At 37.3% G+C, this 13,931-nt stretch overlaps 1 protein-coding gene and 1 pseudogene across 6 annotated transcripts in view; one reads left to right on the plus strand and one right to left on the minus strand.

Annotated features, from left to right (window-relative positions):
- Window positions 1–166: 166 nt before the first annotated feature.
- The window catches only part of LOC114323750 (sister chromatid cohesion protein PDS5 homolog C), a 33,886-nt gene continuing 20,121 nt past the window's right edge, over window positions 167–13,931 (minus strand). For 5 of the 6 annotated variants that reach the window (XM_028271412.2, XM_028271411.2, XM_082901372.1 and 2 more), the window contains 5 exons: window positions 5,922–5,973; window positions 5,691–5,777; window positions 5,565–5,608; window positions 1,043–1,111; window positions 167–948 (listed from right to left, as the gene is read on the minus strand). In XM_028271412.2, coding sequence (XP_028127213.1) covers window positions 414–948; window positions 1,043–1,111; window positions 5,565–5,608; window positions 5,691–5,777; window positions 5,922–5,973 — 787 coding nt within the window. In that variant the 3' untranslated portion in view covers window positions 167–413. Of the gene's footprint in view, window positions 949–1,042; window positions 1,112–5,564; window positions 5,609–5,690; window positions 5,778–5,921; window positions 5,974–6,887; window positions 7,261–13,931 lie in introns of all 6 variants that reach the window. The other variant, XR_014348234.1, reaches the window with a different exon arrangement.
- LOC145805929 (putative ribosome biogenesis protein RLP24 pseudogene) lies at window positions 11,086–11,770 on the plus strand (annotated as a pseudogene).

The raw sequence follows: 13,931 nt of genomic DNA on the forward strand, positions 1-13,931 counted from the left end.
GTTCAACCAAAAAATTAAAAAATGCATTTAGAAGGCAGGCTGCACAGTAAGAATAGGAGCCATTTTCAACCATTTTCCCCAAATCTGACTACGTAGGAATTATCCACACTTGACCCCTTTTTTTTATAAGCAGAAGCTAACCTCCTGAAAACACTTTCTGATGTAGTTTACCGAAAAAATAACAGGAATTTCATTTAAAATAAGTAAGAGCATGAGTATATAAACACTAGTTTAAACCCTACCACTACTACCATAAAACTAAACAACCAAACCAAGAGGAGACTATTTATAACAACTCCTAGCCATGATTTTCAAAATACCTCAAAGCAGACAAAATCTAACAAATGCATGGCTTACTCTACTGCAACCAGCAAACAAAACACCGCCGATGAAAGCAGCTAATGCGCAAACCATCAGCTTTTTGCTCCTCCTCTTCTCCGCTTCTTTCCACTCTTCGCACCAGTTTCTTGCCCCTTCAACGTATCCGGTGACTTCCCCTTTGCGCTTTTTGGTGTTTTCACTGTCTCAGTCGACTTTTCTTTTCCCTCGGTTTCTTTTACCTTTGCTGAACCAGCTTTTGCCTTGCCAGAACCATTAGCATTAGATTTGTTCCCACTTTTGGAGGCTTTACCCTTAGATTTTGTGGCAGTTTTCGGAGTGTCTTTGGTGGTTGTTTTTGGGGTGTCTTTGGTGGCAGCTCTTGGGCTATCCAGCTTGAACTTGATGCTGGACTTTGGTGTGCTAGCATTGACGTCTTTGGATTTGCCAGTTGTTTTGGAGGCATCAACAACAGATTTGCCACTGCTTTTCTGAGAATTATCCTTGGATTTAGCACCGGACTTGGAGGTGTTGTCCTTCAATTTTCCATCGACTTTAGTGTCATCCTTTGATTTACGACCAGATTTTGTAGCAGCTCCTTTCGATTTGCTGGAGGAAGCTTCTCCACCTCTGGCAACCAGTTGCAAATACAATGTCAACATTTTTTTTTTCAGGAATTAACACAAATAATACAGCAAGAAATGACTCTAGGAAAGTTACAAACCGTGAACCCTCCCTCTTTCCTTGCTTAGCTGATGGTTCAGGGTTTGTTTTCGCTTTCTTCTTTTTGTGCCTGGTAGAAGAAAACAAGTTAGTAAGCCAGTGAAATATAGGGCTATATACAGGGCTGACAACCTAATTTCATAAGTACCCACAAGAAAAGTTAAAACAGAGAAGCGAGAAAACAATAAGCAAGAAAGAAATCACTAGAACTACGAAAAAACTTCAAGACAAGTATTAAAATTTATCCAATAATAAGGATAAAAAATTTATATATGATGCAACGACAACAATGCATTCAGGAAAGTCAAAACTCTCACCAAACCACTTCAAGAAATGAAAGCAGGTAAAAATTCAAATGAAACATAAAAAGCATAAAAGAAAAGGACCAAACTATCTTCATTGCATTGCAAGTGTTCCAAACTCAACAAAGTCTGAAATGCAAATATGCCTCTCTTACACAATGTAAACAAATCAAATGCATATAATAAATAAAAGAAAATGAAATCATATGCCACAGTTATCACCACCAATAGAAATTTGTGGTATCACATATCTGGCCAATCTAAAAGCTTTTGTAGATACTGTCCTACACCAGAGTCAGCAGCAGCAGCACCAGTACCAGAAATTTGTGTTTCACAAAGCTACGTCATAAAGTAAAGTAACCAGAACAGGTTTCATCCAAACAATTATACTACCATCTCTACAAATATTCATCCCATGCTAACCACCAACACCATACCTAGAAAGGAATACTTAAAGATAAAATAAAAAAGCAGACTAACTAGATAGGTTTCCTTCAAAAAATTTCACCTTCCTTATTTCCAGTCCTGCGACATGAGAGGACACAGAGCTTCTAGAAGCAAAACAAAACTATGGACAACCAAATTACAACCACCTGATATTCAGGGACAAAAGTGAGTATTACATGCAACTTACCTATTTTATCCTGTTTTAAAACAACGTTACCATTACCAACTATTTTATAAAATTAATGAGCAATGTGAAAACTAGTCAACATTTCTAAAACTATGGCAACTGCACAGCAAACCCTTAACTAAGTAGTTTTTGTTCAGCTACATCAATCTATTCTCTGTCATTTTTCATATCTAGGGTCCATTTCAATTACATCTGAAGAGCTTACATCACATAAACTTGTTATATTCAGTAACCCAAGAGCACTGAAAACATAAATTTCATGAAAAAGGTGAAAAATATAAAGAGTGTTAAGCCTCAAGGTACAAAGAAGTAACAATATGCAAATGAAATCTTAATACTTTGGTCTTACAATGCAAAAGGAAAACCAAAATGAAAATGGCCATCTACTGGTTCCCTAACCCATAAACAGAAGGAAAACATACAAATTTATGGTTTAAGTAACGCACCAGATCACTACATAGGCAAAAAATTGTAAACCTCCAAAGCTCATACAGATTCTTCTCATAGAGACGAAAATTTCACGGAATGTAAATAGAAGAAAGAACAATAGCTTGAGACATAAATTCTTCCCCTGATCTAACTAGAAGAAGATTTCTCAACAATATATTACAGCATAAAACAAACTACACATAACATCAGCCAACCATTTTTGTGGGGAAAAATAAAATACAATATTATTAATCGAAAAGCATCAAGATGATGCTATCAAATGCAGAGGAAAAAAATCAACACAAAAAATCCACCCTAAACATGAAGAGTATCTATAAAGTCCACAAACGAAAACAAATCCCGAGACACTTTCCAAAACCCAACTATACAAAATCATCAAAAGCCTATTCTTCATATGAGCCACAGGTTCATCCACCCCCTAAAAAATCGATCGATTTCGATTATGCTCCAGCCAATAACATCAGCCAATTAATATCAAAAGGAAAAAAATACTTCCAATTAATGCCCACAGATTTATCATGCAAGATGTGACTTCACTATATTTAAGCGACACAGACACAGATTGAATATTTTTCCTTTTTTGCCAGCAGAAAATCAACTTCGAAATTTTGTTCCAAAAAAGTTGTCGGACTATAACATTAGCTAGGTTCTCCATAACACTGAGGGTAAATTACACTCACCTCCCTTGAAGTTTGGGAAAAATACAATTAGCCCCTTAAGGGAGGTCAATGTAATTATATCAAAAGTATGGGACTAATTGTATTTTACCTAAACCTCAGGGGAGGTGAGTTTAATTCACCTTAACATTTAACATAGTTTTTCCAGTGGTACAAAGTTGGTTGCATGTCTTCCTTAATACACTATTCCAACATTTAAGGGCATTTGGAGAAGTTGTCTCCACATCTGGATTTTACAAACTTGAAATTCGCAAGTCATACCCAAGGAAGCATTATAAAAGTTTAAACCATTTATGAGCACATGAATTTACACTCTACAAATCAATCGAACAAATGCAATCTGGCGCTTTTATATTAATTTCTTTGTATTTTATTTGTATACAGTACAATAGAATAAACCATACAACACAAATACCCAACTAAATTCTCAAAAAACACATGAAGCAAAATTACGGCAGACAATCCTAGAACCATCTCCCCTTCTAGAATAAGGCCTCGTTTGGCAACATCACTTTTTAGTCAAAAAGTCACTAAAAAAACCAAAAAACCAACAACCTATACCAAAAAGTCAAAGATTCCCTTTTCTCTCTACTTTTTGTACATCTTTTCGTAAAAAACTAAAAAGTCATCCTAAACATACTAGTTTTTTTTACATCATAGTTTCGCCAAAAAGCCAAAAAGTTACTAAAAAAACTTGTTCCTAAACGAGGCCTAACTGATCTCACAATCAAGCAACATTGCACCTACAAGCATGTTGATGATAAAATCATGGTTGTGTCACCACTTAGAACAAATATATTCCAATTTTATCCATGTTTGTCACTTATTTTAGAATTCACACTAAAATTATAATTCATCTGTTGCCAACTGTCTTTCTTGGAACTATACACTGACAGTGAGTCCCTGCTAAATGAGCATTTTTTTATATTTCCTATTTTTCTTTCAGTGAACCATGTAGTAAATGCAAAAACAATAACAATATATTTAAAATTCAATTTAGCCAAAAAAAATCCTTTCCAGGTTTATTTCATCTATTTATATTAAATTACTGTCACAGTCACACAATAAAGATAGGGTTTCACAAATTTTAAGAGCAATGAAGGAATGTTACCTACCTAACCCATTATGAAATTCATATTATTACTTAAGTTCTTGGGGGACGACATGGTGGCAAGCAATCATTGAAAAAAATTAGAACCCAAACTTTCCGTCTTTGGTTATTATCAACTAACAAGCAACATAATTTGAAAGACCCTCAATGAACTAATTGCATTTATGGTATTGATGAAGTACGAAAATAAAGCAAAATATAATAGCCAATTCGCGATCAAATACAAACTTAATACCCACTGTCAAGCTCCAAAATAACTCCCAATGCACAACTTAGCCCCAACCAATATCGATGTAAATTGTCATAATACATGATCAAAAAATAAATTAGTTGCGATTAAAAACATGCAATACACGTCCCACCCAAAGTAAAGATCCAATTCCCCCCCCCCCCTTATTTTTTCCTTCAATGCTTATCAACAACACCTCTCAGTAAACTAAAAAGTCGCTACCCATTGTGGCAGCAAACTGAAAAATTGCTGAATAACAAGGCAGCAACCGCCTGCCTGCAACGCTGATGATGACCATTGTGGGCAACTTACTCAAGCAAATGACATTATCAATCACTCAGCTTTCAAGTCCTTGGTGATGAAAACCACTGACTATCAACTGTAGGTCATTGATTGAAGACTTACAATCTCTTCTCGATCACATCCCTACCAAATGCTCCTCTCTCCTCATTTTTAGCGAAACTAGTCTCCACTAATGCTCTTGTCCCAAGCCTCCAATAAGGTTTCCATACGTCATTAAAGAACAAAAATGAGAATCTCAAATTATTGTTTCCCTATATCATTACCAAGCATTGCCGATGAATAGAAATAAATCTTCATCATTTTATTTTCCATCTTCATGCCATCTCTCTCCGCCCCTATCAACTTCAAATATATCTTGTATTACAAAAACTCAATTATATATAGTCTTCTCCTTTTTGAAACCAGTTCATATCAGAATTCGTTATGTTAAGAACTAGTTATAAGAATTGGTTGTGAACCGCACAAACCCAAAAAACAAAAGGTTACCCAACGGGCCCTAAAGGTACATGTCTGAACCTGATTAATATCTATACCTGAATTATCAGTTAGCTCAAACAACACACTAAAAAATATCTTAAAGTCAGATTAATCATTTGGCAATTGGCATTGACATGAAATACAAAGGCTATTTTTCATCAGAAAATAGCATATGCGAAAAAATAAGAAAATGGAAAAGTTGCATCCAGATTTCTGACTTCACTAACATCCATCCAGCTATTAAATTTCAGTTATTTGGCTTTGGAATATCTCAAGTTCAAAGAATAATGTGACATCTTCTGAACTAAAAAATTTACAATCAACAAAAAGCAACACATACATGTCAGAGGAAGGATCAGGGCTTTGGCATTCAGCTGCTTGTTCCTGCCAACAAAATATATCATCCTTAATAAAGAACATAGGGAAAAAGTATAAGAACCAAAATATGAATCAGCCAATTACCCACCCCATCTGACTCAGAGTTACCACTAACTAACTCCCATGTTTCATCTCTAAGATTTAATATCTCTTCATCACCATCTGTATATGAGACCTGTTCAAGAATGGAAAGAATAACTAACTAGGAACAATCAGCCGCACATGCATAACACTGACATGTAAAGCATAGCATATGCAAGTGAAACCTACATAGTAATCATGCACAAAATTGGAACCTAGTATATACAAGCAAACTAACCTTATGTTTCTTTTTTACAGGATCAAAACTATCAATAACACCTTCATAAAACCTGCAAGTAACAAAGGAGTTATAAACAATGCAAGTTCATATGGAATTGTTAGAGATAACTACACCGAAATATAGTGATGCAGCCATAGGTTTTCAAAACATGAATTACAATAATTCAAATAGAGAACCTCGTAAATTAAGCCCAAACTCCCAAACGCAGCGGGTGTAATATCTCAAACAGATAACAAACCAGCAGTACAAAATAATACAGCCAAGCTCAGATATTTTGAGAGCAACCAATTAACAAAACTAAATTCAACTATCATTAAGTAACAATCAACAATTACAAATAATGGAGTTTGACTTCAAACAAAGGGAGAATAAGTGACTGGAAAGGGAAGAAACCAGCAATTGTAGAGGGGAGGGATAGATGTCAGCAACAGAAACAGGAGAGAAGAAAAGGGAGGGTCAGTAGCAACAATAAAAAAGGTGAAGGAGAATAAAAACAGGAAAAAAGACAGACAGCAGCGGAGGAGGATAAAAGTGAGACGAGAAACACCAGTAGCAGAGGAGGACAGAAGATCAAAAGACAACCGGATTAGCAGCAGAAAGATGGCTTTGAGTTTATTGGCATGATTGGTTCAAACCATGTCCACGCAACAAACTATGCAATGACCTGCGCTTTGCTCAAAAAATACAAATAACAACATGGGGCTACCGCAACTCAACCAAAATGCAATGCAATCCCAATATAATATAAGAGAAATTCTTCAACAGTGTCTGATAATTTGCAAAGAAAAAAACTGTATCGAAAAATGGAACATTACAGGGTTTTCAATACAAAATAAACATAACATGAACAAAGGTAACAAATGATACAAACAGATTCACGAGGTAAATCAATCCAAATTCACAGGGTACACCAACAAAAGGATTACACAACTCACAACTTTCTCGAAATCAGAGATAACTTACAAAATGATTCCATGGAAGCAACACAAAATGCCTTATTATGAGTTGGAGCTATCTAGCCTTTTTCATTCAGCAGCCACAGGGCAAGCACTGGCTGGACAATTAACCAATTCATTGGGTAGGCTTTCCTCTCATTCCTAATCTTAACCAGAGGAATTATGAAATGGTGGTTAAAAATAAGCATTTGGCACATAAGAATCAACTAGGATCCATAGGTTCAATTTGTTGGCGTGTTCCAGTCTGGGTTTTCTGACCAAACAAGACAAGCTTTCTGAACCCTTTTGTAGCTTTTGGAGAATTTTCATCACTATTCCATTTCTTCCGGGAGTGGATTGGTTCTGGGGCCATTTTATCATTTGGGGTGTTGTAGACATTTCTACAATAGAAAATTCACAATCTATTGAAACTAAGAAAATTTTGCAATTTCAAGTTAATAAACAATTAATGAATCTAGCAAAGAAAAAATTGAATGAACCAACATAGCATGCTATGTTAATTGTAATTTATATATATTTATCTGTCAAATGATTTTGTAGTTCCTTTCTTCTTCATAGAAGAAACAAATCAAGAACAAACTCAGCCACATGATGATATGCAGAGATCAGATAATTATATATAGTACTCCATGTTCTGTTTCAACCAAGTTTCTGAACCAACCAACATAGAAAAAATCGAAATGAGCAAATATTGGAAAAGGATGTCTGAGTGCAGAAAAAGCTACAGTCAATGTCAAATATTTATTTTAATAAAACACTGTCGTGTTCATCAAGCACACTAATTATTCCCACATAAAGTGCTACTACTATGGGAGAAATACAATGCTCCCGGTACAACCCCTTTGTTTGGTAATTACTGGACAAGGAATCACTTGGGTTGCAAGGTAGTCGAGACAAGTGTAAATCTCAAACAATTGCAAATTCGTGTTGTTAAGAGCATAGCATGAAATGTAAATGCTATTTCCCACTCCAGTGAACTGAGTAAGAGCATTTTCGAAATCAAGCTTGTTATATGATACATCAGAGTGCGCTACTATGTTGGCATTGCTTAGGATGCTGAGCAAGTCAATCCTATTTCTTTCTTGGATTACACTCAAAAAGTAATCCATTTTCGTCATTCTGGACAAACAACAAATCCCATGTTTGTCCCACTGATTCTGCCATAGCTGTGAATCTCTTTTGCCAATAATAATGTTCGGCCATGCCCTGGCCTTAATAATAATCAATCAAATCAAATCAAATTTGCAACACTTGGAGAAATGAAGCACAACAACAATTTTAATTTAATTTAGAAAGGATTTTATTTCCTCGGCTCCAATATAATAATCCTAACGTATTTTGCCACAATTCAACACTGAGAGTTCACGATTCTTGTAGCTGGCCAAAGGCCATGAAGGGTGAAGTTTGGTGCCAAATTCGGAAAACAACCACTGTATTTCTTGCAAAAGGTCGGTATCCAAGCTTGGACAAGTAGGAACTGATTGTAAGTTCTTTGGCAAGTAACTGGGTCGGGCATCCAGAGCAAGCCCAAAAGAAACACTAGGTTGATCAACTTCACTTTTCCACACTACGTACCCAACACAAGATTTTTGAGATTTCTTTATATTAATCCATTTATATTTATAATGGTGGTGCATGGTGGTAGTGGGTACGGGAATTAATTCGAAGTGGTTGGAAGTGCTTCTTTCATGTATTAGTACAACTCGTATCATTGTCATGCCCTTAGTTGCACGAAGCGGGAGCGGGGGCGGAAGCGGGGGCGGGAGCGGGAGCGGGGAAGCGTGAGCCGATAGAAGTTTCTTAAGTTGGGAGCGCCTCGGGGAGCGGTACTATATATATATATATATATATATTTTTTTTAATACACGTTAGAAATTTTTTTATAAATATTTTTATTTTAATACACATTAATTATTTTTTTATTTATTATATTTTTAAATAATGTGTTATTGTTAATTTTTTTTTTATTTTATATATATTTGTTTGTGTTTTTTTATTAATATGTATAATATATACTCATATATATATGTATATATATGATATATATAAAATAATAATGTGTTAATATTTTTATTTTTATTTTTAAATATATATATTAATATATATAATCATATAATATATTATATATATTATTTATATATTACTTAGAATAATATATATGATATATATTATATATGTTTTATATATTATATATGTTTTATCTTATTTATATATTAGTATATTACTTAGAATCAGATAACGGTGGCCAGAGAGAGAGTGAAAGATGAACTGCGAGAAGGCAAAAGACGAAGGAGACGATGACGATCGACAAGAAGGAGCAGATCTGCGAGATCGAGAGAGAGAGGCGAACTGCGAGAGACGATCTGCCAGAGAGACGATCTGCCAGAGACGATCTGCGAGAGCGAGAGAGAGAGACGATCTGCCAGAGAGAGAAGAAAAACGAAGCGAAGAAGCAGGACATACCCAGACGACTTTCAGGTTCTTCACCTTCTTTCTCCTCTTTCTCTCAGTTAGGGTTTTTGTTTATAGCCACCAACGATCCTATCTAGGACAGGATCGCGTTTCTCTCTCTACAGAAACGCGATTCTTACACGTTTCTTTCTAAGAAACGCGGAATCGCGTTTCTCACGGAGATTCGTCACCTGATTGCGCGATTCCTGCAACTAAGGTCATGCCTCCAATATGAAAAATCGTCTATGATAAAAGTCATCCATAAAATGTGTGTGTGTGTGAAAGAGAGAGAGAGCGAGAGAATTGAAGTGTAGAAATTAGAAGGAATTATAGCACAGTGGCACGCCAATAAAAAAATTACAAAATCATGTGGGGTGCAAGTGATTCTGTAATGGGTGCAAGTTAAAAGCTATAGAGATGCAAGTGTGACTTGCACCCCTCCATGTTTGTGAAAAATGAATTTCTTGTCCCACGGGAATGTAATTCCCCCTAAAAATTATAGTCTTAGGCCCCGTTTGTTTTGGGGTGTAATAGATGGGAGGGGATTTGGATGGAGGTTGGATTATTTAGTGTTGTGTTTGTTTGTAGAGTTGGGGAAGGGATTAGGATGAAGAAAAGGGATTAAGATGGAAGTTGGAAAGAGGATTGGGATGTGGAGGAGGTAGAAGTGATATTAGAAAAATAATGAGGGGATTAGAAATTTTTTTATTTTTTACATATTGAGAATTTTTTTATAAACATTAATGTTTAATTTTTTATATTTTTTTAATTGTTTTATTATTTTATATAAAAATAATTTAACAATTCCTACACTAACAACTATCATCAAAACAAATACAATTTTACTTAATTCCCTCACTATTAATTCTCTCACTATGAATCCCCTCCATTCTACCTCTGAAAACAAACGAGGCCATAAGGCATTTCGATAGACTTTGATAGTGACTATTCATAAAATTAACAAATCGATGTTATAGTTTGTTTTATAAAAGAAACCTTTCCTAAGGAGAAGTGACAATTAGAATGTTTCAAAATTCCAATATTTCCAATATGTTCATGCAATTATATGCTAACAGTGAGGTGTGTAATTCTCATACTCATGGAGGTCACAACCTAGGCACTATTCATTTTAGGAAAAGAATTTATATCTATACTTTGTTAGAATATATCATCACCTACCACCTCCACTCAACTCACCTACCACACACACTCACCTACTCCCCAATCGTCTCCTATATAATTAGTACCTCACCATCTTGTAAAAAATATCAATACATCAATCTTGTATCTATCAATCAATAAATCAATAATACATAAATTCTTACATGGTATCAGAGCAAGGTTAAAGATCTTGGTGTTCTTCGCCTTCCGGCGGGCGGCAACCTTGCCTTGACCGCCCGCCGGATCTCACCCAATTCAAACCTCCTCCCTGCTCCGTTGGTATCAACGAGTTTCTCTTTAGGTAACAATATCACAGGGAACAGTTTGATCTTCCCATCGTCAGCAACAACGACTGGATCTGCACCTTGAGTAATCACAGTAATCCTCTTGTGTGTTCCAGATGCCTTTGGCCATTTGGAAATTTTCCAAGCTATCTCCTCGACATTCTCTGTCTCCCAGCCATGAACTTTTGAAAAGGTTCTTGCCTCTGTCTCATTTCCAAAAACATAGTCCATATACGGGCAAAGCCTTAACTTACGCATCCAAAAACATAGTCCACTCGTCGAACCGCCTCCGCCACCGCACCGCCGCCTTGTCTCCGATCAGATCCGGCTCTCTCTCCCTCGTTCGCTTCGTGCTCTTCGCTCTCGGGCGTCTAGCGACGCAGCAACAAGAACAGCGCTTCAAAGCGGGAACAGAGGATTTTGTAACCCAAAGCCGCCATGAGATTGGAAAAATGCTGGTTCTGTTCCTCTACTGTATATCCTGGGCATGGTATTCAGTTTGTTAGGAATGACGCGCAGATTTTCCGATTTTGTCGATCTAAATGTCACAAGAACTTTAAGATGAAGAGGAATCCTCGTAAAGTTAAGTGGACCAAGGCTTATAGGAGACTGCATGGAAAGGATATGACACAGGATTCAACCTTTGAGTTTGAGAGGAAGCGAAATAGGCCGGAGCGATATGACAGAAACCAGACATCATGAAAATAGGTTTAAGGGAAAGAGATCCAAGGAACCGAAGGAGGCAGCAAAGGAGCTTAAGCAGAGCATCGACATGATCAGGGCTCCTGCAGCCCTCCAACCGGAACCTTCTCTTATTTTACCGAAGACAGTCATGGTTTCTTCTCAGCAATCAGAGGAAAATCGCATGGAGGAGTGATCTTTGCTTCGTCTTTATGTGGAGGCAAAAGCTTTTTTATTCCTGGTTTCTTTACATTTAGAACCCGGTAATTAAATAGCTATTGATAATTTTCAGATTCCTACACACACACCCATTGGCGGAGGGGGGAGACGGTTTCTCTCTCTAAAGACTCACCCACTCATCTTTTTCGAATCTCTCCCTCACTTTCTTTTTCTTTTCTATTATTTTACTCCTTCTTTGAACAGCAAAGCTTCCCACGTGATTTCATCTCTTCTTTTCAAAAACATCCTCAAGTGCCCCATTTTCTTTTCTTTGTTTTTATATTCTTTTCAAAAACATCCTCAAGTGCCCCACTTTCTTTTCTTTGTTTTTATATTTATTTTCCTCCATTGTTTTTTTTTTTTTTTTTTTTGAACAGCAACCGCCCCCTTTATTTTTTTCATCAAATTTTATTTTTTATTCTAAACCTTCATTGATACTCTCAGACATCATATTGTTCCCCACTTTTTTTTTTATATATCTATATATATATTTTTTTATTAAACAAGCAAAAAAAAAAAAAAAAAACAAAAAAACAAAAAAACAAAAAAACAAAAAAACAAAAAAAAAAAAACAAATCAAACCATTTACAACTTTGCCAAACACCCGTATTTTATTCCTCTCCGGGATCCACTCCGATCATATTTTTACACACACAAAAAAAAAAAAAAAAAAAAAAAAAAACAACAACAACAACCAAAGCTTTGTTTTCTTTTCTGCAGCGGCCACACATCGACCTCACTTCTTCTCTACTCTGCCGCCAGTCTTTTCTTTTTGCCTCCGTCCTGGGCGGCCCTTACCGGCGTTGCCTCCGTGTTTCCCACTCCACTGGGCATGATCACTACTCCCTGCTCCTCCACTGCAGCATATGGCGGCCCTCCAAATCGGAACATTACGGTGGCCTTCCGCTTCAGCTCCTTGTTTTCTGCCCTTAGCACGCTAATCTCTGCTCGCGCATCCTTATACATGCGTTGGAGCAGAGCCAGCTGGGAGTTTAAATGCTGCACCTCATTTGACCTACTCTGCAGCCGGTTCGACAAATTTGTGACCGCCGTCATGGTTTCCACGCATGACTTCAGAGTATACTGATTAGCCTCAATATCAGTTTGCATCGCCATTTTTTGCTCCACCGACCGCATCGGAAAGTTCAATGGAGCAAAACCAGAGGTGTTTGGTTGCGGTTCACTGGCCACCGCACCAGTTATTTCTCTTGTGGGCTCGTTCAGTTCTGGAAAGAGCGTGAGCAGGTTCTGGGTAACTGGACGGGAAGAAGAGGCCATGTTTTTGAGTTGCTAAGTGTTTCAGAGAAGGGTTGGTTTCCGGGTGTTTCAAGATTTGCAGAGACAAGCTCTCCGAGCGTTCAGAGGTTTCAGACTCGTATGCACAGCCTTCGCCTCAACCTTGTTTTAAATAGCCAGGGCCAGCCACGCGCATCGCGCGCCTCTTGCCACTAGCCGACAAACGGGCACGCAAGCCAAGGCGCCCACGTGCCTCGCCATCATGTCCGGCACACCTTTTGATGAATTGGGCACGCCTTTTGATGGCACGCCTTTTTTACAAAATTGAGCGCACCTTTTGAGGATGCGATTTTTTAATGGGTCCGACAAGACTCTGTAAACTGTCCCGACATTGATTCCGGTTAGCTCCTTTATGGGTCCGACAAGACTCTGTAAACTGTCCCGACATTTAATTCCGGTTAGCTCCTTTATGGGTCCGACAAGACTCTGTAAACTGTCCCGACATAGATTCCGGTTAGTTTCTACAAGGGTCCGACAAGACTCTGTAAACTGTCCCGACATAGATTCCGGTTAGTTTCTACAAGGGTCCGACAAGACTCTGTAAACTGTCCCGACATAGATTCCGGTTAGTTTCTACATTGTCTTCACCAACGGTCCGACATGACCCCATAAACTGTCTTCTACAACGGTCCGACATGACCCCATAAACTGTCTTCTACATCGGTCTGACACCACCATACAGTGTTCTCTACAACGTTATGACACCACCATTCAGTGTCTTCACCAATGGTCTGACACGACCATACAGTGTCTCCTATCCTTTTTTATTTTTATGTATTTTCTTGTTTTTGTTCCTCTCTTCAAACTCAAGTTGGTTAGTTTCTATCCTCCTTGAGTTTGCGGGGGGCTGTTAGAATATATCATCACCTACCACCTCCACTCAACTCACCTACCACACACACTCACCTACTCCCCAATCGTCTCCTATATAATTAGTACCTCACCATCTTGTAAAAAAT

Source organism: Camellia sinensis, chromosome 13, assembly GCF_055761805.1.
Source record: "Camellia sinensis isolate YWXY chromosome 13, ASM5576180v1, whole genome shotgun sequence".
Classification (NCBI taxonomy): Eukaryota; Viridiplantae; Streptophyta; class Magnoliopsida; order Ericales; family Theaceae; genus Camellia; species Camellia sinensis.